Source organism: Chiloscyllium plagiosum, unplaced genomic scaffold (genome assembly GCF_037043375.1).
Source record: "Chiloscyllium plagiosum isolate Xiang-an unplaced genomic scaffold, Cpla_swu_hap1 HiC_scaffold_19, whole genome shotgun sequence".
Taxonomy (NCBI): Eukaryota; Metazoa; Chordata; class Chondrichthyes; order Orectolobiformes; family Hemiscylliidae; genus Chiloscyllium; species Chiloscyllium plagiosum.
In genome coordinates, this window is record NW_028270157.1 from 32,918,425 (window position 1) to 32,945,355 (window position 26,931).

At 39.7% G+C, this 26,931-nt stretch overlaps 1 protein-coding gene across 5 annotated transcripts in view; it reads left to right on the forward strand.

The window, feature by feature from the left end:
* The window catches only part of cttnbp2 (cortactin binding protein 2), a 165,239-nt gene extending 149,328 nt beyond the window's left edge, over nt 1-15,911 (forward strand). For 2 of the 5 annotated variants that reach the window (XM_043709597.2, XM_043709595.2), the window contains 6 exons: nt 6,623-6,825; nt 8,494-8,676; nt 9,465-9,528; nt 10,543-10,672; nt 12,616-12,723; nt 14,664-15,911. In XM_043709597.2, the coding sequence (XP_043565532.2) occupies nt 6,623-6,825; nt 8,494-8,676; nt 9,465-9,528; nt 10,543-10,672; nt 12,616-12,723; nt 14,664-14,894 (919 nt within the window). In that variant the 3' untranslated portion in view covers nt 14,895-15,911. Of the gene's footprint in view, nt 1-150; nt 369-6,622; nt 6,826-8,493; nt 8,677-9,464; nt 9,529-10,542; nt 10,673-12,615; nt 12,724-14,663 lie in introns of those variants that run through there. The other 3 variants (XR_015760431.1, XM_087997199.1, XM_043709598.2) reach the window with 3 other exon arrangements.
* Nucleotides 15,912-26,931: the final 11,020 nt, after the last annotated feature.

Below are 26,931 nucleotides of genomic sequence, written 5' to 3' on the forward strand. Positions count from 1 at the left end.
GCAGAAAGCTTGTAATGCCTGTCCATGTTTCATTATTAGTATTTACTGAGACTTTATTGCCATTTTTCCATGCTACCTTCATATGTCTTGGTGTCATTAGTATGTATGGAAATAAGCAAAAACTCAAAACACTATTTTCTTTTTTTAAAGTTTGGCTGACAGTCCCAGTGCCCTGTGAATGGATGGCTGTCTCCTCACCAGTGCAGGTTACAAAGTCTTGAAGCTTTCTGTCCATCTTGTGGACAGACAGATAGTGTTGGAAGGTTTCTCGGATGCTGCCTGACCTGTGCTTTTTCCAGCGCCACATGTTTTGACTCTGACTCTCCAGCATCTGCAGTCCTCACTTTCTCCTAGCTGCAGAAAGACTTTGGCAGGTTAGGAAAAGATGTGGCAGATGAAATATAATATGGGAAAATGTGAGCTTATGTATTTTGGTTGGAAGAATGGTGGCACAGACTGCTTTCTAAATGGGAAAGGCTTTGGAAATCTGAAGAGTAAAGAGACTTGTGAGCCCTAATTTAGCATTCGCCTAAGGTTATCATGCAGGCTCAGTTGGCAGTTAGGGAGGCAAATGCAATGTTAGCATCCATTTTAAGAGGGCTAGAATGTACTGCTGAGGCTGTAAAGAGTCTAGTCAGACTGCATTTGCAAAGTTGTGAGCAGGTTTGGGCCCCATATCTAAGGATGGATGTGCTGGCTTGGAGGGGGTCCACAGGAAATCTACAAGAATGTTCCTGGGAATTAAGTACTTCTCATATGTGGAGCAGTTCAGGACTCTGTCTGTATTCAGATGGAGTTTAGAGGAATGAGGGGTGATCTTGAAACTTAGGGAATATTGAGAAGAGGCCTGGATAGAGTGGACGTTGAGAAGATGTTTCCTCTAGTAGGAGAGACTAATTCCTGACTGCACGGCCTCAGAGTGAAGGTACACCCTTCAGATTAGGAGGAATTTCTTCAGCCAGAGGGTGCTGAGTCTGTGGAACTCATTGTTGCGGAAAGCTGTGGAGGCCAAAGCAGAGTGTATTTAGACTAGACGAGCAATTTTTTGTCATGTGTACTTTTAAATGATAAATACAGTGAAAAGCTTTGTGTAAGTCACCCTCCACAGAGCCTACATCAATGATAGAAGTCATTTATACATTATGAAACAAAAATAAAATTAAGACCGAGTTCATCACAGTTCAGTTAATTGCTCCTGGGCTCAGGGAAAGCTGATTCAGGAACAGTGGAATAACTTGAAGATGCAACGGGAATGGGACTATCATGCCAGGTCACTGGAATACTGGGCCAGAAGCCTCCACCGAAGACCACCAGGCTGTGCTGAGACTGCCTGCTGGACCAATGGAATATCTGTACGCCAAAGGCGAAGAAGACCTCCACACGGGAACGAGACCTTCATGCTGGGACAAAATTGCCCTTCAGCGCCTTCAGACACCTCGGCTTGGTCTGAGAGTCTGGGCCAGTGAAGTCAAACTGGGACCTGTTTCTCGATCGATGGAAGACCCCAGGCTGGAGGTGGAGCCGTGTCTAGCTTGTCTTGGCGTTGCTAACGCCACTGCCCGAGGCCTGCTTCTTCACTCACCACGCTCCATGCTTAGAAGAAAAATGCAAAAAAATCAAAAGTAAACTGAAGGGAAAAAAAAGCAAGCAGATGGGCTTAGCCCCGCCCCATACTGCCGCCATCTTGAAAGAGAAATAAACAACAGAGAGAGGCTCTTGATGATTAGAACATAAAGGGAAATATGGAGAAGGCAGGCCAGTGAGGTTAATAAACATTATCAGCCATGATCAAATGGTGAGGCAGACGTGATGGGCCAAATGGCCTAATTTTGCTCCTGTATCATATGGTCTTTGAACATAGAAAAGTATAGCACAGAACAGGCCCTTTGGCCCATGATGTGTTGAGGATTAATTCTAATGTAAAATAAAATAACTTAACCTATGCACCCTCAATTCATTGCTATTCATGTGCATGTCCAGCAGTCGCTTAAATGTCGCTATTGGCTCTGCTTCTGCTTCCACCACCACCACCACCACCACTGGCAACGCATTCCATGCATTCACAACTCTCTGCGTAAAGAACCTTCCTCTGACGTCCCCTGTATACCTTTCTCCCAGTATCTTAAAACTATGACCCCTCATGCCAGTCAATCCTGTCCTGGGGAAAAGTCTCCGACTATTGACTCTATCCATGCCTCTCATTATCTTGTATACCTCGATCAGGTCACCTCTCTTCTTCCTCCTCCAGAGAGAAAAGTCCAAGCTTAATCAACCTCTCCTCATACGGAAAGCCCTCCAGTCCAGGCGGCATCCTGGTAAACCTCCTTTGCACCCTCTCCAAAGCCTTTGTTTTCTTCCTATAGTAGGGAGACCAAAACTGGACACACAATTCCAAGTGTGGCCTCACCAGGGACTTGTAGGGCTGTAACAAAATCTCGCGGCTGTTAAACTCGATCCCCTGTTAATGAAGGCCAGAACACCATATGCTTTCTTAACAACCCTATCCACTTGGGTGGCAACTTTGAGGGATCTATGTACTTGAACGCCAAGATCCCTCTGTTCCTCCACACTGCCAGGAATCCTGTCTTTAATCCTATATTCAGCATTTGAGTTCGACCTTCCAAAGTACATCGTTTCACATTTATTCAGGTTGAACTCTATCTGCCATTTCTCAGCCCAACTCTGCATCCTTTGTATGTCGCACTGCAGCCTGCAATAGCCCTCGATACTATCAATGGCACCTCTGACCGTTGTGTCATCGGCAAATTTACTAACCAACCCCTCAACCTCCTCATCCAAGTCATTTATAAAAACTACAAAGAGCAGAGGCCCAAAAACAGAGCCCTGCGGGACCCCACTCAACACTGACCTCCAGACAGAATACTTTCCATCTACAACCTCTCTCTGCCTTCTGTCAGCCAACTAATTCTGAATCCAGATAACCAAATCTCCCTGTATCCCATACTTCCTGACTTTATAAATGAGCCTAGCATGGGGAACCTTAGCAAATGCCTTGCTGAAGTCCACATACACCACATCCACTGCTCAACTTTTGTCGACCTGTCTTGTCACCTCAAAGAACTCAATAAGATTTGTGAGGCATGACCTGCCCCTCTCAAAAGCCATGCTGACTGCCTTTAATCACACTATGCTTTTCCAAATAGTCATAAATCCTATCCCTCTGAATTCTTTCCAAAACCTTGCTGACCATAGACGTAAGACTGACTGTAATTGGCAGGGATTTCCCTATTCCCCTTGAAAAGAGGAATAACATTCGCCTCCTTCCAATCCTGAGTGAGGAAGCAAAGATCTTCGCCAGTGGATTAACAACCTCCTTTCTCGCTTCCTGGAGCAGCCTAGGATAAATCTGGTCTGGCCCTGGGGACTTATCAATCTTCATGTTTGCCGAACTTTCCAGCACATCAACTTCATTAATCTTGGTCTGTTCAAGCCTGTATCCCAGCTCTTTAGTTCTCATTCACAACAAGGTCCCTTTCCTTAGTGAAAACCGAAACAAAAAGCTCATTTAGGGCTTCCCCTATCTGCTCTCACTCCACTCACAAGTTCCCTATGCTATCCCTGATTGGCCCTACCTTCTCCCTGATCATTCTCTTATTCCTCACGTATGAGTAAAATACCTTTTTGGTTCTCCCTAATCCTTTTCAAACCTTCCTGGCTCTCCTCAGTCCATTTCTGGGCTCCTTTCTAGCAAACCTGCAATCCTCTAAAGCTCTGCTAGATCCTTGTTTCCTCCACTTTACATAAGCTGCCTTCTTCCTTTTGACGAGAATCTCCTCTGTTCTTGTCATCCAAGGTTCCTTAATCTTACCCCTTCTTACCAGTCTCAGGAACAAATTCATGCATCACTCGCAACAATTGCTCCTTAAATAGTCTCCACATGTCTGCTGTGCCCTTTCTGTGGAACAATTGCTTCCAGTCTGTATTTCCCAACTCCTGTCTGATAGCATCATAATTTCCTTTTCCCCAATTAAATATCTTTCCTGGGTAACTGCTCCTTTCCCTCTCCAAGGCTATGGTAAATGTGAGGCAGTTGTGATCCCTGTCACCAAAGTGTTCTCCCACTGTGAGATCTGACACCTGTCCTGGCTCATTGCCAAGCACCAAATCTAAAATGGCCTCGTCTGTCTGTCTACATACTGAGTAAGGAAACCCTCCTGAACACATCTGACAAAAACTGCTTCATTCAAACCATATGCACTTAGGAGGTTCCAGTCGATATTGGCAAAGTTGAAATCACCCATAACAACAACCCTGCTACATCTGCATTTTTCCAAAAATCTACCAGCCTATTAGTTCTTCAATCTCTCTGCTGCTATTAGGACGTCTGTAGAAAACCCCCAATGAGGTGGCTGTACCCTTGCTGTTCCTAACTTTCATCTATACTGACTCAGTAGACAAACCTTCCTCAACAACCTTTGTTTCTGTAGCTGTGATGCACTCTCTGATTAACAATGCTACACTCCCTCCTCTTTTTCCACCCTCCCTGTTCTTTTTAAATGTTCTAAACCCTGAAACATCAAGCAACCATTCCTGCCCCTGTGAAACCCACGTCTCCATTATGGCCACAGCATCATAGCCCCAAGAACTGATCCGTGCTCTAAGTTTGTCACACTCATTTCTGACTCCTTGCGTTAAAGCAGACGTACTTTAAAAGATCCCTTTCTTTCATCATGTGAGGAACCTTCCTGACAGATTCACTACATCCTGTCACTGCCCCATCTGCAACTGCCCCCTTCTCAGATATGTAGCTCTGATTCCACCCCTCTGCCAAACTAGTTTAAACCCTCCCGAATCACGAGCGTATCTCCCATCTGGGACATTTGTGCCCCTCCAGTTCAGGTGCAACCCATCCTTCATATACAGGTCCCACCTTCCCCAGAAGGTATCCCAATGGTCTACATATCTGAAGCCCTCCCTCCTGCACCAGCCTCGTAGCTGCATTCGCTGACTGTTCCTCACTTCACTATCTCGTGGCACCGGTAGCAAACCCGAGATCAGTACTCTATTCGTCCTGCTCTTCAGCTTCCAACCTAACTCTCTCGCCGCTTTTTGGATCCTCAATCCCTTTCCTGGATCTTTGGTATCAATATTTTCCACAATTTCTGGCTGCCCACCCTCCGCCTTCAGAATCCTGTAAACCCGATTGGTGACATCCAGCACCCTGGCACCAGGGAGGCAACATACCTTCCAGGAGTCCAGTTCCTGCCTACAAAATCTCCTATCAATCTGTCTAATTATTGAGCCCCCTATTAGTGCTCTTCTATTCTACCGCCTTCCCTTCTGAGCTTCCGTGCCAGAGACCTGATAACTATGGTTTTCCCCTGGTAGGCTGTCCCCACCAGCAGTATCCAAAACAGTATGCTTATTGCTGAGCGGAATGGCCACAGGGGATCCCTGTTCTGACTGTCAGTTCCCTTTCCTCCCCCTAACTGTAACCCAGCTGTCCTTATCCTGTGTCTGAGGAGTGACCACTTCCCTGTACATCCTATCAATTTCTCTCTGTCTCCTGGATGATCAGTAGTTCATCCAGCTCCAGCTCCAGTTCCCTAAGTTAGTTTTCGAGGAGCTGGAGTTGGGTGCACTTCCCACAGATGTGGTCGGCAGAGACATGTGAAGTGCCTCTCACCTGCCACGTTCTGCAGGAGGAACATGCAACTGTCCTAACATCCATTTCCCGCTACTCTGGAAGCCTGCGCAGGACTGAAAAAAGGAAGAGTAGATAAGAAAAAAAAGGAGAAAACCTGAAAACTTACCGAGTTTACAGACTCTTAGTAAGGTTAGAGGAGGTGGGTGGGAGGGAAGCCCGGGTGGGAGGGAAGCCCGACGGTGTAGGGTCTCTGGCTTAGATCTCATCCACTTAAAAACTTCCCAGCAGCCCTCGTTTCTCTCTGCTCTCTCTCCTCACTGCTCTCTTCAAAAAATGTTTTTTTACTCTCCATCCCAGCAGTCCTCCGCTCCTCCCTCACACCCCTCTGTTCTTTTTTTCCCAAGTTAGAATAAGTGTGGGATAGGTTCTAGCACTTAATACAGCCAAAATGCTGCTTTTTATGAAATGTAGGCTGGCTTTAAGAAGTGCTGGATATGTTTAATATATGCTAGCATTTCACAATTTTTCACCTTCTCTTTAGTGACTGTTACTCATCAGTGTGCTTAGCTCTAGGTCCAGGCTATAGTAATTTAAATTAGCAGACCACATGTACTGTGTATCAGAAGCAAAGAGAATCCAGTTTCATGACTCTCTAAAATTGTTGTAAATTCTTGTCCAAAGGAGTTCACCATTTAAGGTGCAGGAGGATTATACTTGGTGATTTTTGAAAAAAAATTTGTTCTTTTGAGGTGGGCACCCCTGACATGGCTACATTTATTGGACCATTGTAGTTATCCTTGAACTGCTAGTAAAGCTGATGCTTACTCAATGGTATTGGGAAATTGTAGGATGGTGACCCAACAAAGATAAAGGAACAGTGATATGTCCACATTAGGATTGAGAGGGATTTGGAGGGGAACACAGAGGTGATGCTCTCACAACATTGTTGCTCTTATATTTGTGTTTTTGTATGTGTTGTGGTACTTTGAAAGTTCACTTATCTTGAATTTGCAGATGGATGGCCAGCTTGTGGAATAGTGTCATTGCTCCCAGAGCAGAAGAAGCAATACTTTCCAGGGCCTCAGTGCGGAGACCTTCTCGACAAGGGCAACCTGTAAATAAGATCCTTAATCAGGGGCAACAGGCTGTAGTTAAGGCTGCTCTGAGCATCCTGCTTAATAAAGCTGTTCTGCATGGTTGCTCTCTTTCAAGGCAAGGTAAAGTGGAGAACAATAAATTGCATACTGTCTGACTATAGCATAATCCTATTTTTTTAAAAGAACTTGGTTTAATTTCTTGCATACAGTATGTAAATCAGGCTGAATTGTGAATCTGTTTTAGTATGAGATAATATTTGTTATAGAATTGTGAACCAGCAGTGATCTTTTAGATCTGAGATATTGAGCAAGTTGACCTGCACAGAATGTGCACTCAAAATACAAAGCAAGCTGCCTCCTGTCATTGTTCCTGCTTTTCCCTCACAGCCTCCAAATCTTTGAGCATCAAGTCCTCATGTAAAGTTATACCACATTCATGAAAATTGAGACCTGAAATGAAACACAGGTTCCTATAGGAATCGTTCTAGAAAATAAAACGTAACATCCTTTAAGTTGAAATACTTATATTGCTAAATTCTTAGAGTGCAAAATGAAGTGACTTTATATTTTAAATTTTTAAAGAGAAAAATGTAATGTTTGCCTACAGTGCCTCCTGTTGGCAACTTTGCAAACCTCAACACCAAGGCAAAATCTGAACCAAGTTTAAAACTGCTTTCCAGATAGAATTTGTAAAATGCCATGACCCGCATTCCTTTTATGTGTGGCCTGTAATAGGTGGGAAGTCACGGACCCTACTGGTGTCCTAGATGACTACTGCTTTTAACCAAGGGCTGTGGACACTGGCACATCCATGAGGCTGAGAGTTACATGGGTAGCACGATTAGAGAGGTGGTCATAGCTCAGCTTTAGGGCTTGGAGGCATGATGGGATTGGATGACAGGCAGGTAGTGCAGGAGTCCCCTGGGGTCCTGCTCACGTATCCATTTTCTGTTTCGGAAGCTGAGTAGAGGATTGCCACAAGGATGTCTAGTCATGTTTGGGGCACCATGTACAGCTCAGCTGTATAGGAGGAGAGGAAGAAGAAAGGGTCAGTTATATGATACGGAATTCGGGGTACAGACAGCAATCAAACATTTCTCCGGCTGTAAATGTGACTTCAGGATGATATGCTGCCTCCCTGGACAGGGTTAAAAATCTCACAACACCAGGTTATAGTCCAACAGGTTTAATTGGAAGCACACTAGCTTTCGGAGCGACGCTCCTTCATCAGGTGATCACCTGATGAAGGAGCGTCGCTCCGAAAGCTAGTGTGCTTCCAATTAAACCTGTTGGACTATAACCTGGTGTTGTGAGATTTTTAACTTTGTACACCCCAGTCCAACACCGGCATCTCCAATTCATCCCTGGACAGGGTTGTGGATGTCACAGAGTGGCTGCAAGGTATTCTTTGTGGAGAGAGCGAACAGCCTCATTTACTGAGTGATACAATGTTTCTTATGTCCAAGCAATACCAATTACAAAAATGCCCAGTGAGTTAGATCAGGTTGTTGCTCATATATCCCTTGTGTTTATAAAAGCCAAGGAAAGCTTACCTCCCTTTCTTAGCTAGGAAATTCTCAATGCTGTTCGGAATACCGAACAGTGAGCAGAAATAAAACACGCTTTTGAAATGATTTAAGTGTAATCGCAATTAAGTAAGTTTTTTTTTAAAAAGACATATAGAAATGATAAATCTTGTTACACAGTGACCAGGCGTTGTATTAATTGTTCAGATATGTCATTTGTCTGAACAAACTGAATCTATTAATTGAGAATATTTCATTCCAGATTTTGAACAATATGCACCAGAATTCCAAGGATGGAGTTTTCCTTTAACAATGATATCCAATTACAAAGCCAGCAAGAAGAAAATAGATAGCAATGCATGGCGAAAAGTGAGCACTGGCCCCCGTAAGAAGTCTATCCATTCAGTGTCTCCATCTTGGAGCAAATTTGATGGGCAAAGAGAGGGTAAGGTGCAATACAGTACAATTGACAATAAAGATTCAAGCAGAATTAAATTGAAATTAATCAGAACCATGGCCTTAGAATCTCTGGTTCTTCATAGTGTACATGTTACTACTTTTTAGAAGCCAAAGCAAAACATATATTTGCTACAGGAAACAATGCAAAACCAAGCATGGAACTTAAATATGGTGCTTTGGTTGAAGTGTTAACCCAGGGCCACATCTGTCTCCTGAAATGATTGTAAAAAAGGCAATGACTCTGTTTGAAAAGGAGCATGAAATTCTGTTGATGTCCTGACTTACATTCATAAGTTATTCAAAGTAACCAAAGCCAATTGCTCTGAACCTTCCTTTATTTACTATTGTAGAGTTTCCGAAAGTGCTTAAGTGTGAATTGGTTTGATTCCTTTTTAATACCTTCCAATTCCTTAAGTTCTTAACATATTTCCAAACTGTCAAATGCTTTATTTCAGTTTTGTAGCTGTATTTAAATTGTCCTTAAATTTTCAATGCTGTGAGTCTTTTGTTTAGAAGTTAATTGATTCACAGTAGTTGTTAAATACAATGTCTGTGACAAATGGTAACATTCATGGTGTTGGAAATCAAGAAAGCCTTTGTGTGTGCAGTAATTGTCAGATAAGGTAGCTAAAGTGTTTTTGATATCTAAACTATTTGCACTATCTAGAAAAGAAAATTGCATTTATGAAATCCAAAGCAAAAATGGAAAAATGACTAAACTGTACTCTGCCTCTAATATGCAGTATGTATACTATATTTTTCTCCTCTGAGTAGGTATTCAGCTCATGCCAGAATTGCAGAAAAGCTTCAGCAAGTTGAATACGCAGGTGAAATTGCAGTAAGTTTCTAACAGTGAAGATATTGACTAACACTCAGCAAAATTCTGCTCTCATCTGTTGCAATGAAACAGTTATATAATTTAGTTTCTTTCTATTATTAGACATTCCATTAGCATTTTATGGCTGAATATTTGGTGAACATCAAAATCAAATATCATGTCGTAATTTTCTAATTTCCAGAAGTTGCTGATTAATGTTAATTTTAAGCAACTTTGTTCTATTTTTGTGTGTCAGTTTTGTAAATAGTAGCTATAATAAATGCTGAATGGATAAAATAAATTATCTCTCAGTGCAGTGCTACAGTTAGAGCACCCCATTAAAACATAGATAAGATGCTTGGTGAATAACTGTTTCAGTCATGCTTTTGTTTTGAATGGAAATAGTAAGTGTCTTTTTGAAGTCACAAGTAACTTATTGGGTTAGTCTAATCTTTGAAGTTCTACAGTAATTCTGTGCTCAATAATATGCTGAATAATTATAGTTATTATCTATTTTATAATCAGAGGTTGGGCTTGGAGTGGTGAGAATGCTATTTGATGTAATTTGAGGAGATGAACTTTAACTAAAAGGCTGTATTGTTGAAGTAGTAAAGAGGGACCCCAATGTTCTCATGCATAGCAGAGTTAACATTTGTTTGTTGAGGTTTGACACTGAATGTTGCCCAGGGAGAAGGGCAGCTTCACTTATTTTTGAGCAAAATGTGTAAATTTATTTCACCAGATTTATTTATTTTACCTGAAATAAATGTGGGCAATTAGTGATTGGCAATAAATGTTGGTCTGGCCAGTGATGCGCACATGCCAAGAATGAATAAAAAAAATTTGCTTTCTTTCACATGACTGACCAGCAATATTCATGCGATTCATTCATTGGCTATCATTTATAGTTGTAAATTTAAGATAATCGGAGTGATTTTTCAAAGTAAAATGAACATGCAAATTAAGAACTGAAGTAGGCATTTTTAATGAAAATTTTCAACTTTCAAAGTAACTTAGTTTTTTTAAACAATCAAGTTCACTTGAGAGTGGTCCACTGAAGACTGCAGATCTAGAACAAGGGTTGGCTCTATACGATGAAGACGTTGACATAATTGAGGAGCTCCAGAGTATGTGCTTAAGCAAGTCTGAGTCTGATATAAGCAAGGTGAGAGAATTGTTCAAATAGACTGCATAATGATGGTCTTATTGGTAACCTGTTTGATTTGACCACATAGCGTCAACTGTAACAAAGGAATTTAATGAATCAGACTTTTGTCGTCTCGTCTGAGTTCATAATACTTGCACTTCTCAGACAGGATGATTTGGATTTCAGTCCTGGTTAAAATCTTTAATGCGTCAATCTATCCAATGCAGCAATGAATGTGTGGTGCACTGTTTTGAGGTGCTATCTCCGGTGTGATAGGTTAAAACTGGTCCCCTATTTGCCATTTCAGCTGACAAAAGTTTAAAGCGGTGCAGGAACATACAGACTGGAAGTATAGGTATACAAATCTTTGAAGGTGGCAGTACAAGTTAAGGCGGCTGTTAAAAAGGCATAATAGATTGTTGATTATTCTGAGGTATGAGACTAGAAAAGGAAGGCAATTACATAAAGACTTCATAGTACACAATTGGGCCTCAGCTAGAGTATTCTGTACATTGCTGGCAATCAGATTTTAGGAAGAATATCAAAGTTTTATTGGGTTTATCAGAGATTTACTAATATAGTGTTAATGATGAGTGACTGTAGTTATCTGACGAGTGAAGAAGCAGTGGTGGTTTTCCATAGACCAAGCAAGTTCAGAGGAGACCGAATATAAGCGTTCACAATCATGAGTGGTTTCAATTGGATAAATCAGGAAAAATTGATTTCAGTGGCAGTATATCTGTATGCAGGGGACAAAGATTTAAGATGATTAGCAAAAGAACTAGTGGGTACATGAAATATTTTTTAGACAGCATGTTCTTCATGTATGAAATACTGTGCCTGAAAGAGTGATGGAAGCTGATTCCATGAGAACTTGCAAAAGAGTGGATAAATACTCGGGGTGGCGGGGAAGGGGAAATACTGGATAATGTGGAAAAAGTGGCGAAATAAGACCATTTGAAAGCCTTAACAAAGAGCTTACATTGGCATAGCATGCCACATGGTTCGTTCCTGCTTTATAATTTCTTGAATCCATTCAAATAGCAGGTAATATTCTCCTATTCTTGACAACAGAGTCCCTTTTTTAACCACCGGTACCAAAAACATTATTTAACTGATTTGGAGATGCCGCTGTTGGACTGGGGTGTACAAAGTTAAAAATCACCCAACACCAGGTTATAGTTCAACAGGTTTAATTGGAAGCACACTAGCTTTTGGAGCGTCACCTAATGAAGGAGCGACACTCCGAAAGTGAGTGTGCCTCCAATTAAACCTGTTGGACTATAACCTGGTGTTGTGTGATTTTTAACATTATTTAACTGGTCATTCATCTCAGTTGGTGTTTGCAAGTTCTTGCCATGTACAAATTGATGTGTCTTTAAACTTGTCACATTGACCATTCTTCCAAAAATAATTTTGGGACATTCTGGGGATATGATGATATAAATACACCTGCCTTACTTGTTGATTTTCTTCTTTTCCACTGAGAAGCTAGGCAAAGATGGTCTGCAACACAAATGTGGGCTGCTTAAATTTTAATATATATTCACTTTCATATAACTGCTTTTGGTTCATCTAAATACACTGATCAATTTAAATAGTTAGAGTGAGTATTTAGTGTACTTTTGGAAGGAAGGTGTTCTCAAACTACTTTTTAGGTTATAGATGAAAATTGTGTGAACATAATGCAAAGTTAATTTTGATTTTTTGACTAAGCAGAATGTTCAAGTTGATAAGTGCAATAATTGTAGCCTCCTTAAGAAGAATTAGAAAAACTTTCTATTGAGCATTGATTCTTTAAATAATTTCCTGCCACAATTTACTCTAATTTATCAAGAAAATATTTTACAATTTCACTGAATTGACTGCAATTTTCATTTCATAAGATTGAAAGTCATATGTTGAAGTGGATATTTGCAATTGCTGTAAATTTTAAAATTGATATCTTCTCCATATCACAGATCGATGTATCAAAAGATCTTTCCTTTCTGATACCGAATTCTCAGCGTGATCAGTCATCCCTGAAGATGCTGAAAAATCATCATACTGCTGAGTTACCAGTACCAAAGGTTGGAACTTGAGGTTTTTGCTTTGCACTGTTTTGGGAGGTGTTTGATGCATATTCCCCTAATAGAAATTCAGTAGAAAGTAATTCCCCAAGTGACAGATTGAGCCTTTTGTTTAATTTTTGCAATTAGGTTGTAAAATAGACTGTGACTTGCAGTTATGAAGTGCAGACTTTGTGTTGTATTCAATTGTTGTTTTACAAAGCATTCACACCATTGCAGAAGTGCTTTGTAATAACTTCCTAATCTTGACTGGTCCATGTGGGATGGCTTGTAGGAGACTTAGTTGCTCTCCAGAGGACAACAGTACAACGAAAGCTGCATAATTCTTTGTGCATCTCCTAGTGGTGAAAAATGGAAAATCACTAATGGAAACTTGGTAGTTAATGATCTGCTGCACATTGTGCTGGGAGTGCTGAGGAAATTGAAAGTCATAATATCTCCTATTGTTAAAAAAAAAAGTTCTTGCACCATTTGTTTTTAATCTTAAGACTTCAAAACATCTTTACAAAGTATTTTGTTTGTGACCCTGATCCTTAAACCATCCCTAATTGTCTTTAAAATGAACAGCTTGCCTCGGCCATTTCAAACGGCAATTTAGTGCACATGTCATGTGTCAGGCAGATAGCAGATTTACTTCCCCAAAGGGAGTTAACAACTGACAACTTCTACAGTGTTGACTTGGTCACCACTAGGCCAGTTTATGCAACCATCTGCTATGGTCCCCAGAATATTAGTTCTGAAGAAGGTTCACTGGACTCGAAACATTAATTTTGTTTTCCTTCCGCAGATAATGCTGGATTTCTCCAGTAGTTTCTGTTTTTGGTTCCTAAAGTGTTAATCTGGGGTTCCGGCTTGCTCGCCCAATGACATTACCACTATGCCACTGCCTGCCCCAATTACAAGGCTATTTAACTCTAACTCTATTGTTAAATGAAAAAGCCAAGACTATGTTCTGTACTTTGGAGTTGTTATACCAAGTGTATATCTTTTTCCAACAATTTATTATTCTTTGGGATTTCTGGCAGACATTTACACATCAGAATTACAATTTTCAGTATTTCAGTTTGATTTGTGTAATGACTTTAATTTTCATCAGAGAGAGACAAACTTAGCTTAATTCACTGAGAATAAATCTTCATAATTGTCAATTAAAAAGGTGTACTAGCTAATGGCATTGGTGATCTTCAGTATTTGTCAATGCAGAAACTGAAAATTTTAGAAGCATGTGGATCAGGCAACATTTGTGGATAGAACTGATTTGGAATTAGGACCCTTCTTCAAACCTGACTTGATTTTAAGTCTGCTATTTTATTAATAATGTGAGAAACCTGATGGAGAGCAAAAACTATAAAATGCTGTGTATATTTTATCTTCAGCAGCAACAGTTGGGCATTATTGTTTGTGAATTCATAACTTGCATATTTTAAAAATAACTGCTTTTCATTTGAAATGCATTACTTGTGTAGCTAAAGTATTTTCTCATTTTATTAGACATTCCTACAATGTAAAAATTCTACGAGAATTTTGATGATTGTTAGCACATGGATGTAGTGTTTCTGCAGCTTCAACCCTTGGCTGTTACCAATAAGTTAACACAAGTCACCCATTGTATGTCATGCATTTGCCCGTTCTTCTCATGGTATTATAGCACTTGGAACAAGATCAGAATATTTGCAGTTTTATTCAACCGCATCATTCCACCCTTTCAGAGACCACCTCCCACTCCACTGCACCAACCTATCATCACTGAAGCTGTAAAAACAGATAATTTACTTTGTTCAACCAATTGTTTGATAAATAATGTGAAAATTTATACCCATGACAATTCAGCAATCCAGATAAAGATATAGACAATAAATAATATGACCATGCATTATTTTTGGAGATGCATAGTAAAGTTATTTTATTCCAAATATATTTATAACCTTTTGGTTTTACAGGTTTTGGACTGTCCTGTACAAAATGGCACACCCATGTCAAGTAGCAGCAGCACTAAAAGAATGAGCAGATCAGGCATCTCAAGAATGAAATCGCATCTGCCTGTACTTCTGAATAACACAGACCGTATTCACCGCAGCAACAGTAATACAAGGCATTCAGAATCCAATATCAACACAACGAAGGAGATTTGGAACCTCTGCAAAACTTTACATGAAACCAATAAAAAATAATTCTGTTTGAAGCTTTTTTTTATATAAAGTCTTCAATTTAACAAAATATGTATGAACCACAGATCTGTAATATATTAAACAAAATGTAAAATTCTCCTTTTATTGTTAAATGTTTATTTGGGGACCACACTTTCTGTATATTGAATGTTGTTGGTGCTATGACAGAGCACTAGTTTTTAGTTGTTGCCTTTCTGTTTTATTGAATACTTGGATTGTGTACCTATAGATGGCTTTTTTTTGCCAAGCAAAGAAAGAGAATTTATACAAATAGCAAATGGTTTGTTGCACATATAAGCATTTGCAATTGTTGTTAATATGTTGTTGTTATTCAGGGTTTTTCCACAGAAGTATATATATTATGAAGTGAGCAGAACTATGTGGTACATAGTTCGTATCCATGGCATGATATGTACAGTATCTGCAAATGTATTTACAATTTTAATATAAAAAACCTTTTCATTGGATGTTATTCAGTGAATAGAATGTGGCAATAAATGTCAATGAAATGCTGATTTTTTTTTTCCTTCAAAACAAGAAGCCATATTAAATGTTTTAATGAAATTCTGTGTGTATTTTTCAAAAAATGTCATATGCATGATTAGTCATAAATCTGCAGTTGCACTTATTTCTTAGTGCATGTCTGGATAAAGATCACAGTTGATATGGAATTTCTCTTTACAAAATCTTATACTTATTTTTAAAATAGATGCAAGGAAATTTGCTAAAGTTGAGTTATGAAAAGAAATAGATGAAAGAATTAGCATGCTTTTAAAAATGCTTTCTTGCTTTACTTGCCATAAAAATTAGAGTTACAAATGATGAGTAATCTGAGTGTTCATTTTGAACTCAATCTTTGATAAGAATTTGATTCTGCTGTATATATTGACTGAATTTCATTTGTGCTTTGTCATGGTTTTCTTTGTAGAAAATGACCCAGAACTATATTTTGTGCTTTAGAATCCAAGGGTCCACAGCAACTGGGGAGTCATTAAAGTAAAAATATTTTTGATGTGATGATGGGCCACAATTTGCTGTATGAGTGGATCAAATTGTCTGGTGAAAACCACCCTCCTCTGCCTGGCTTAGTGCATCCTCACTTTAAACAACTTCACCTTTGACCTGAAGAAAATGAGATGAGTTAGAGATGTGGTTATGGGTACCAACATGGGCCTGCTGTTTGGTAGAGTGTGTGGAACACTCCTTGTTACAGTCCTACTCTGCCCCCCCCCCCCCCCCAACCCACTACTTTGTCTGGTACATTAATGATATCAATGCTGCTTCTTGCTTCCCTTGTCCAGAATTGGAAAAAATTGAGTTTTGCTTCTAATTTCCACCCTGCTCTCACCTTCACCTGGCCCATTTCAATCTTCCCTTCCTTTCCAATGTTACCGCAGATGGTGTAACATCTGCCCATTTACCACCTCACCATCAAAGGTATAACTTCTGGGTTTTGCATCCTGTACTTGATACAATCTAGTCTACTGTATTTGCAGTTCATAATGTGGTCTTTTCACTGGGGAGACAAAATGCAGGCCAGGTGACCACTTTGTAGAACACCTGTGCTCTGTCCACAAAAATGATCCTGAGCTTCTAGTTGCCTGTCACTTCAGCACATCAGCATGTTCCCTGGCCAACATTTTTGTCACACATGGGCTGCAATGATCCAGTGAGCCTCAGTGTAAGCTCAAAGAACAATATCACATTTTCCACTTGGGGATCCTGCAGCTTCTGGGACTCAACATCAAGTTCAAGAACTTTAGAGCTTGATTACATCCTTCCACGTTACTTGTTTTACCCAGTCTGCATCTTCACCCATGGGACTCAGTAGTGAGAGAGCAGACAGACATTTCTGTGGCTGCAGTTGTGATGCAAAGATGATGCATTGCCTCCCAGGTGATCATGTCAAGGATGTCCTTTATATATATCTAGATATCAGTACCTACATTGGTATTAATTATAGTGATAGAAAGTGGGTAAGATCTTGAAAATAGATTCCAGGGAGCTACAAATTTAAAATATCAAGCGTCAGAGGTGGCAACCTTTTAATTCCTTCCAGTACTACATGTTTGTGAGCACAGAAATGGGATGATATTGTAGGTGAACATGTGGCTGGAACAATAGTTTGGGAGGGAGAACTTTAGATTGCTGGGGAAGTGGAATTGTTTTCTTTGGACCAGTAGAAAGTGCACAAAGCCTTGTGTACAAGCCAAGTTGTTTGTCAATGGTCTGGGATCTGTGTCTTCTCAAGAACGTTTGCTTGCTTATGCTGTTTGGGAGATTTAAAGCCAGCCTGGCAGGTAAATGAGAATCTGAGTGTAGGAGAAAAAAATAACTAAGTGAATGTGGAATGTCAAGGAAACAAAATTTAGAAATCAAGCAACAAAGACGTTCTTCAATGATATTTGGTACAAATTTCAACACCAGTCTCGTGAACAAGTCAGGTGAACAAATAAGACATTGGAATTATGGAATACAATGCTATCACTTAGGAGCAGAAATGAGATATTGAGCCTGTACACCACTCAATGAGATCGCAACTGACCTGATTTGTCCATATGTTCACCTGGTCTGATAACCTGGCACTACTTGTGAATTGATCAAAATATTCAAAGACTAATGTGTTTTTATGAAGGAGTTCCAAAGATGCAGGACCTCTGAAGGATTTCAGAAAAGAATTCTCCTCTGAAATGGTTAACCATCATTTTTAATATGACCTCAAGAAATATTCTGACCAGAGGAAGCATCACCCTGTCAAAACCCTCAGAATGTTTTCTGTTTCATGTTACTTCTTGCTCTGCTTGCCTGCAACGGTTGTAAGCTTAACCCATTCCAATCTGTCATTATGCAACAATCCATCTATTCCAGGAATTAGATTAGTAAACATTCTCTGACTGTTTCCAACACATTAAATTCCTAAATAAGGAGACCAGTATACTCCAGATGTATTTTCACCAGTGCCCTATATAACTGATGCATAACATGCCTAGTTTTGAATTTAGTTCCCTTCACAATAAATGATAATCTGAGCATTCCTAATTATTTGCTATTATCTAGTTCTTTTGTAGCTTCATGTCCTCTTCACTGCTTGCTTTCCTATTTTGTCACATCAAATTTTATTTGATCCTTTTATCTAAGTCATTTATCCAAATTATAAAAAATATAGTTGGATCATAGCCATTACTAAAACAAAGTCTTAAAGAAGCTTGGGAATGGCGGCTCAGCATTCTTGGATATAGGAATTTCAAATGGTGTACAGCAGGATTAAAAAACAATGATCACTATATTGAGAAGCCATTATAGCGGGGACAGATGAAGTGCAGAAAGGAATGTAAAATCAGGTCATATTGTTTGAATGTGGAGGAATAATGACGGGTAATTATTATGTTAGTAAATTAGAGTCCCAAATAGGGAAATAGAAATGAAAACAATTCCCCAAAATTGTAGAGTAGAGAAATTTGATGCCTACTATTAGTGACTTCAATACCTGAATAACTGGAATAAATTCACTATAACAAGTATCAAAATTATAGAATTCTTAAAATATGCTCAGGATCATGTTTTTAACTAGTATATAAAACCTAATAAGAAAAGAGAGTTGCATGCTTCTTTGTATATCCAGTATCAATCTTCCCGAACTATCATGTCAAAACTTTGCTTGTAACACACTTCAGAAAATTGAGCACAAAATCTTGGCTGACTCTCCAGTAATGAGGGAATAAACCATTGTCTGGAGTGCTGTCTTTCATTGTGACGTTAATGTGAGACTGATCTGTTGTTCTAGGTGAATATAAAAGACCTTGTCACAGTAATTTTAAAAATAGCAGAGGAATTGTCCTGGACTCCTAGACAACATTTCTCTCAAATCAACATCACTGAAAATGATTATCTAGTCTTGAGTAAATAGAAATGCACATTCTGTTGAAGCTTACATATACTGGAAACTATATTATTAACCAGGGCCATGTTGTTTTGTAGATAGAAATGTGCACGCACTACCTCTTTCAAGTTAGCAACACTGTTGGTTCATGAGGACTGCCTGCAACTGAATTCGAATGGGACCAACATCCTTGTAGGAGGGTCTGCTGGTGCTGTTGGGAGGAGTTTAAACTAGTTCAGCAGGGCCAAGGTTCATGGTGCATTAGTTAAATAGCAACATGGCATAACTTAGAAAAGAAATCAAGTCAGGGCAAGTTCATCCATGTAGTGTCTGGAGGGAGGTGAGGCTGGATGATCTCTAATGGCAGGAATATTAGAGGTTAAACAGATGGGTTAAGGGTATGGATTGGCACATGGGACTGTGACGATGTTGCCATTACAGAGACATGGCTAAGGGAGGGGCAAGACTGGAAGTTAACATTCCAGGGTAAAGGATAATCAGGCAGGACAGAGAAGGGAGCAAATGTGAACACCCTATTAGTAGGGGAGTCAGCTACTACAGAACGGAAGGATGATATCTTGGAAGTGGTTGTCAAATGAAGCTTTGTGTGTAGAATAAGAGTATTATAGAGACCCCAACCAGCAGGCAATAGAGCAGTAAATATGTAGTCAATTCACTAAGGCATTGTAAGTTAACAACAGGGTAATTATGTTCAGAGATTTCAACTATTCTAACATAATTGAGATGATCATGGCATAAAGAGTTTAGAGGGGGCAGGTTTCCTTAAATGTTTAAAGAGAGCTTGTTACGTCAATGCTACGAGAGACGGAGCAGTTCTGGACCTAATTCTGGGAAATGAAGCTGGAAAGGTGTTCGAGGTGACAGTGGAAAACATTTTGGTGATAACCAACACTACACCATATGTTTTAAGCTTGTTGTGGAAAAGGAGAATGATGATCTTCAAAAAAGGGTTTTGGATTAGGGTAAGGAGTTTTTTAAAATTAAAATAAGACAGGATCTGGCCAAAGTAGACTGGGAACAGCTATTTGAAGGTAACTCTATAGCAGAACAATGAGAGATGTTCAAAAAGGTACTAGGGAGAGTACAGGCAAACATAGGAAAGATGTGGAGATTCACCAGGTTATTACATGGGATGCAACATTTTAGCTATGAAGACAAGGTGGATAGAGAAATTTGAGGGGGGTTCAGAGACATGATGGAGGTGAAAAGATTATGAGAGTTATGGCCAGGATGAACAGAAAGCAATTGTTCCCCTTAATTGAGGGATCAACAACAAAATGGCATAATTTTAAAGCAGATTTGAAGAACAATGTTTTCACAGGAGGGTAGTGGGGTTCTAGAATACACTGCCTGGGAGGGTAGTTGAGATGTGAAACCTCACAATCTTTAAAGAGTACTTAGGTCAACACTTGAAAAGTTGGAACATTCAAGGTCTAGTGCAGGAAAAGTGTATGTAGTGATGTATTTTCAGTGGTACAGATTTGATGGGCCAAACAGTCTCTTCTGTACTGTCTGATTCAATGATTCACAGGGCAATGCTTTGACCAATTGAAGCAACTGATTTTAAACTTAAACAAGACCTAGCAATTAACTGTCAATTATCATTAATTTGTGCATTCGTTATAATTACACCACTACCAACCAGAATCTGTCTTCCCAACCAATCAGCACCCTCCTCTGTTACAGTTTTTTCTTATAATTGGTATTCTTGCAAATTATCCTGATGAGCGCAAGACAAGAAGTTGTGACAAAATGTGTCTATTTTCAGCAATACTCAAACTCCGTACTACCGAATTACAATTTATTCATCCTTAATCACATTGTTGTTGTGGGACTTTGCTGTACACAAGTTAGCTGTTGTGTTTATTGCATTATGACAGCTATTACACTTCAAAATTACTTAATTGTTGTAAAGTGCAATGAGTTATTGTGCTTTAAACAAAAGGTGCTGTACAAATGCTAATCTTTCTTTCATTCACTACCAACACAGACTTGACATCTCTCATCCCAAATAACGTGATACATCTATCTATAACTCCTTGCAATAATGCTTTGTATAAAGTGGTCTTGTATGGTCATTTTCCTGGATTTGTATCACTTTAAGATATCATTGTTGTTGCCACTGGTATGATTGATGGTAATGAGCAGCAAAAATCAGGAACACTCTGTCCTCAAAATGCTGTGTATATTAATATATTTTCAGTTGCAGTACAAAGGGATCTGGGCATAGTTCTTTATTCATGAATTAGAAAATAAAACGGCTTTAAACTGTAATGTTTGCCTTTATTGCTGGGGTCAGGTTGGGGTGGCATATGACGGTAAGGAAGTCTTGATAAAATTGTACAAGGCAGTGGTGACACCAGATCTGGAGTAGTTTGTGCAATTTTGGTTACCTTCCTTAATGAAGGATATTCTTCCATTGGAAGCAGTTCAAAGAATGCTCATTCCTGGGTGGGGAGTGATTGAACAGATTGGGCCAAATCTCTTTGATGAATGAGAGGTGATCTTATTGAAAAATGTAAGATTCTGTAGGGGCTAAATAATATATACTGAGGGAATGCTTCCTCTCATGATATATCTAGAATGAAGAGATATGGTGTCCCCCATTATGTCTGACATACGGTAAAATTTCTTCTCTCGATGGTCATTAGTATTTAGAATTCTGTTACCCATTAAACAGTGCAGGCTGGGTTACTGAAAATATTCAAGGCTGAATTTGGTAATCAAAAGAGTTAAGAGTTCTGGACACCAACACAACAATAGAGTTCAGGTCACTACCAGATCAGCCATGGTCTCATTGATTGACCTACACATGCATCTATTTTGTGTATCCTTAATGATTGTTGCTAAGTGTTTGAAAGATAGGTAAATGTAATTGCGGTACAGATCATCAAAAATCTGACTTAATTGTGGAACAGGTCAGATAGAGAAGTGTCAATGGTGTGAGTTGAATATGATAAATTGAAAAATATTATTGAAAGGACCGACAGTAGATGGGCATTTAAGGTTGGAGGAACTACAACAAATGTTGATTTCTGTCGAGTACAAAAATAAAATGGGAAAGGTGGCAGTCAAGGCTAAGAAGGGTGATTAAGGATAGTATTACATCCAAGGAAGAGGATACGAGTTGACTAAACAGAGCAGCAGATCTGATAATTAGGTGTAGTTTAGATTTCAGCAAAGGAGAATTGATTGAGAGGAAAAATAGAGTATGAGAAAAAGCACAGGAAGCATTCCATCAGGGGTGTTGCGGAGAAACAAAAAAGATGAGTAAATGTAGATCAGTCACAATCAGGAACAGGGGAATTTATAATGGGGAACAAACAGATGTAAATTAGATACATATTTTGGTTCAGTCTTCACAGAGGAAGACACAAACAACATCCCAGCAATGTTCAAAAACTCATAATTCAATGAGAGAGAGGGAAACTGAAGAAGATAATTATTAGTAGGGAAACAATGTTGGGGAAATTGCAGATGTATTAGTGACCAACTTTCAAGATTCTAGAGAGTCTGAAACCGCTTCTGTGGATTGTGGGGTAGTTAAGGTAACTTCATAATTTATGTAATAAAAGGAAGTAGAAAGGAAACAGGAATTTTTTAATAAATATTTTTATTGAAAAGCTTTTTAAAATCTTTTACAAAACATTTATATAAAGAAAAAAACCATCAAAACAGAAAAAAAAGTACAAAGAGCAAGGCCATAACATAATTGTTACTAAACAACCCACTATTCTACCAAACCAAACCTATCTACTTAACTAACACTTAACTACAAACATATTGAATAAATACTAGCTTAAATTACATTTAAGTTACTTAAATTAGATAATGTCTTTCTACTTTATTTTGTCTTACTCATCACACCTCCACTGAGGCTCCCTACAGTACCCATATTCTTTTCCTTCTAGTCTCCTCCTCCCAGGGCCCCACGGGCGCCCATAAAGATTCCCACAGCTATACCACTGCATTGACTAATGTTGCCAACAAGTCAGTTTCAATATAATTTAAAAAGGGCAGCCACGTCCTATAAAAACTGTTCCATTTTGTAGTGCACCATTTTTGTAAGGTAATCTTGAGGGAGATGTTCCATCACCAGCTTATACCACCCCATTAGTCCTGATGGTTTTTTTGACGTCCAATTTAGTAAAATGCTCCTCCTCGTACAATGGGCAAGGATATTACACAGTCTCTTCCCATGTTCCCCCAGAGAGGGCAAGTTTGGCAGCCCCAAAAGAAGAATTACTGGACCCATGTTAATTTCAATCCCTAAAATGTCCTTTAACTCCCTTACTATAGCACTCCAATATCTTTGGATCTTGCAACATGACCAATAAGAATGTGTGAGAGTACCTATATTAATTTTACATTTGGGACATTCTGGTGACACTTCTCTCTTGAACTTAGCTAGCCTTTCTGGTGCCAAATGAGCCATGTGTAAGATTTTCAATTGCATAGCCTGTGCTCTGTTACATTCTGAAATTTCCTTACATTCCCCCAGATATCTTCCCATATCTCTGGTGAAATGTCCTGTCATAACTCTCAGTTCCATGTCTTCCAGAGTCCTTCCATATCCCCCAGAGCACGGCCTTTCTGTAAATGATATAAAGTACTAAGTGAAAGAGTACCCGTACACCAAAGTACCCTTTTCTCCACATCTGATATATAACATTGGGCCAGGAGTGTGGTCTTCCTTTGTATATAGTAACTTATTTGGAAGTATTGGAAAACGTCTCCCAAACACAGAATTCCTTTGTTGTCCAATGTCTTAAAGCCGAAGTCCATTGCCCCAGGTTTAAATCCTTGGGCTCCTACCAACGGGGTAAATGGTGAAATCTTAAACCAATTGCCCTCGTCTTGCCTTATTATCCTCCAATCTTTCACCGTATTCAAGATAATTGGACTACTGCATGCTGGGTCACAGATTTTATCTTGTCCATAAATAGTAAATTAATTAGAGGACATTTCGACTGTAAGGCTTTAATATCAAGCCAAATCAATTCTGAATTTCCCTCGTACCCAGTCACCAACATATGTTAACAAAGCACTTATTTGATATTTCTTCAAATCTGGAAGATCTACGCCTCCCTCAGCTTGCCAAAGCTGTAATTTAGTGAATTTAATTACAGGACATCTATGGCACCAAATAAAGGACCCTAGTCAACCATTAATCCTCCGTAATACTTGTCTAGGTAACAGTAACAGGAGCATTCTCATGGGATATAGCAGTCAGGGAAGGAAATCCATCTTAATCAGAATTATTCAGCCTAGCCATCATAGCGGTAATCCCTCCCGTTGTTGCAAATTCTGTTTTATCCTCTCTAGTAATTGTACAAAGTTAACCATAGATAGCATGTGGAAGGAAGGGGTAATAAAAACTCCCAAATACAGAAAACCTTTTGGTGACCACCTAAACGGGAATTGCATTTTATCCTTCAAGTTAGGCACCTCCACTAAGCCTACTACCCGCATAGCTTCTGATTTTGTGAAATTGATCCTATAACCCAAAAAATTACCATAGGAATTAATTGTTGGATCAGCCAGGGAACAGACTTCTCCGGTTCGGCCAAGAATAAAAGGACGTCATCAACATATAGGGTAATGTTATGTTCCCCCATTCCCACCTTTGGTGCTACTATTTCAGAGTTTCTTCTAATCGGTTCGGCTAATGGTTCAATCACCAAGATAAATAGAAGCGGTGATAAAGTGCATCCCTGTTGGCCATCTCTTCTAATATTAAAATTAAATGACTTAATACCGTTTGTAATAACTGCCACCTTAGGATCTGATACAGAACTGCTACCCATCTGACAAAGAATCCCCCCAAACCAAAACGCTCTAGAATCTCAAATAGATACGACCGTTCTATCCAATCAAAGGTTTTTTTCTGCATTTAAGGAGACCACCAATCCCGGAATCAATCTTTGTTGACATACCTGTACTGTATTCAGTACTCTCCTAATATTGTTAGAGGAACTCCGGTTCTTAATAAAACCTGTTTGGTCTTCTTTTATAATATGGGGCATAACCTTCTCCAATCTCAGAGCCAACATCTTCGATAATACTTTGAAATCTACATTCAATAGTGAGATTGGTCTATATGAAGTAAATTCTTCAGGGTCCTTCCCTTTCTTTAAAATGACAGAGATATTAGCTTCCCTTAGAGTAGACGGCAGACAATCCTGTGTATAAGTGTATTTGTACATCCACAGAAGTGGTTCCACTAAAATGTTTATGAATTCCTTATAAAGTTCAGTTGGGAATCCATCTGGCCCTGGTGCTTTGCCACCTTGGAGATGTCTTATTGCTTCCTGCGCTTCCTGTACTGTTAAAGGCACATTCAAAAGGGAAGCCTGCTCTGTACTCACATTGGGGTGGTCCAGATTTTCAAAGAAGGACTGCATTCCCATTGTACTATGTTCATTTCCCTCCGACCGATATTGCTGTTCAAAATATTCCCTAAACCTAGCGCTGATCTTTTTCGAATCACGGGTAATCATACCAGTCTTCTCCCTAACAGATTGGGCGGCTTTTTCCCTCCTAGTTAAATAAGCCAGATATCTACCAGGCTTATCTCCAAATTCAAACAATCTTTGTTCGGCAAAGGAGACCTCCTTTTTTAGCCTCTTGTGTGTGTATTGAGTCGAGGGCAGCCCAGAGAGCTGTGACCTGCTGAAGCTTAACCAATGATGGTCTATTATAATATGATTTCTCAGCTACCTTCAGCCAGGCTTCCAGCATCCGTTGCTGCTCCTTCTTTTTCTAGTTACTGAAAATGAAATAGTCAGACTTCGTAAATATGCCTTAGTGGTCTCCCAAAGTATTGCCAGATTGCTACCTGAATTAATATCCCAAAAGGTCCTGAATTTCCTTGTAATATATTCAATAAATTTACTCTCCACTAACAAAAATGATCCAATGCGCCAGTGACGTGCATTTGCTCCGCTGCCCTTGGCTTTAATATCTAAGTATATTGGCACATGATCCGAAACAGCAATATTCCCTATTTTACAAGCAAATATTCTGTCCAGACCATCAGATGGCATAACAAACATATCAATTCACGTATGACATCCAAGAGTCACATTGAAGCCCTGGAAACATAGGTCCATGGTTAGCTGGATTTGGTGGTTGATCTTGAGAACAGAAGCAGAAGAAAGAATCTTCATGTTATTGGCATGCCAATGGGATGCAAGTTGATCGGCCAGTGGAATTCTTTGAGAAGTGGGTCCCAGAATTCCTTAGTTTGGAGGCTGAAAAGGGAAAGGTAAAGATTGAGAGAGGCCACCGGGTCACAGCACCAAGGCCAGGAATGGACCAGTGCCTCTTCTCTGATCTGGTAAGGTTCCATCATTATAAAGGAGTAAGTGAGGACTGCAGATGCTGGAGATCAGAGCTGAAAATGTGTTGCTGGAAAAGCGCAGCAGGTCAGGCAGCATCCAAGGAACAGGAGAATCGACGTTTCGGGCATAAGCCCTTCCTCAGGAATGAGGAAAGTGTGTCCAGCAGGGTAAGATAAAAAGTAGGGAGGGGCGTTGGAAATGCAATAGGTGGAAGGAGGTCAAGGTGAGGGTGATAGGCCGGAGTGGGGTGGGGGCGGAGAGGTCAGGAAGAAGATTGCAGGTTAGGAAGGCGGTGCTGAGTTCGAGGGATTTGACTGAGACAAGGTGGGGGGAGGGGAAATGAGGAATCTGGAGAAATCCGAGTTCATCCCTTGTGGTTGGAGGGTTCATAGGCTGAAGATGAGGCGCTCTTCCTCCATCTGTCGTGTTGCTATGGTCTGGCAATGGAGGACTCCAAGGACGTGCAGGTCCTTGTCTGTCCTGAGGAAGGGCTTATGCCCGAAACGTCGATTCTCCTGTTCCTTGGATGCTGCCTGACCTGCTGCGCTTTTCCAGCAACATATTTTCAGCTCTATCATTATAAAGACAAACAGAGAATCATGGAAGCTTCTGGAGCCCCAGGGAAAGATCCGTGGGCTGTGTTGTGCGAGGGCTCTAGGGTCATGGTTTTCCAAGACTTTTCAGTGGCAGTGATTTGGAAAAGGAAGTTCTACGACAGCATCAAGAAAAAGTTGAGACAGCATGGGATCCAGTACACTCTCTAAGATATCCAGTGGTGCTTTGGATTAATTATAAT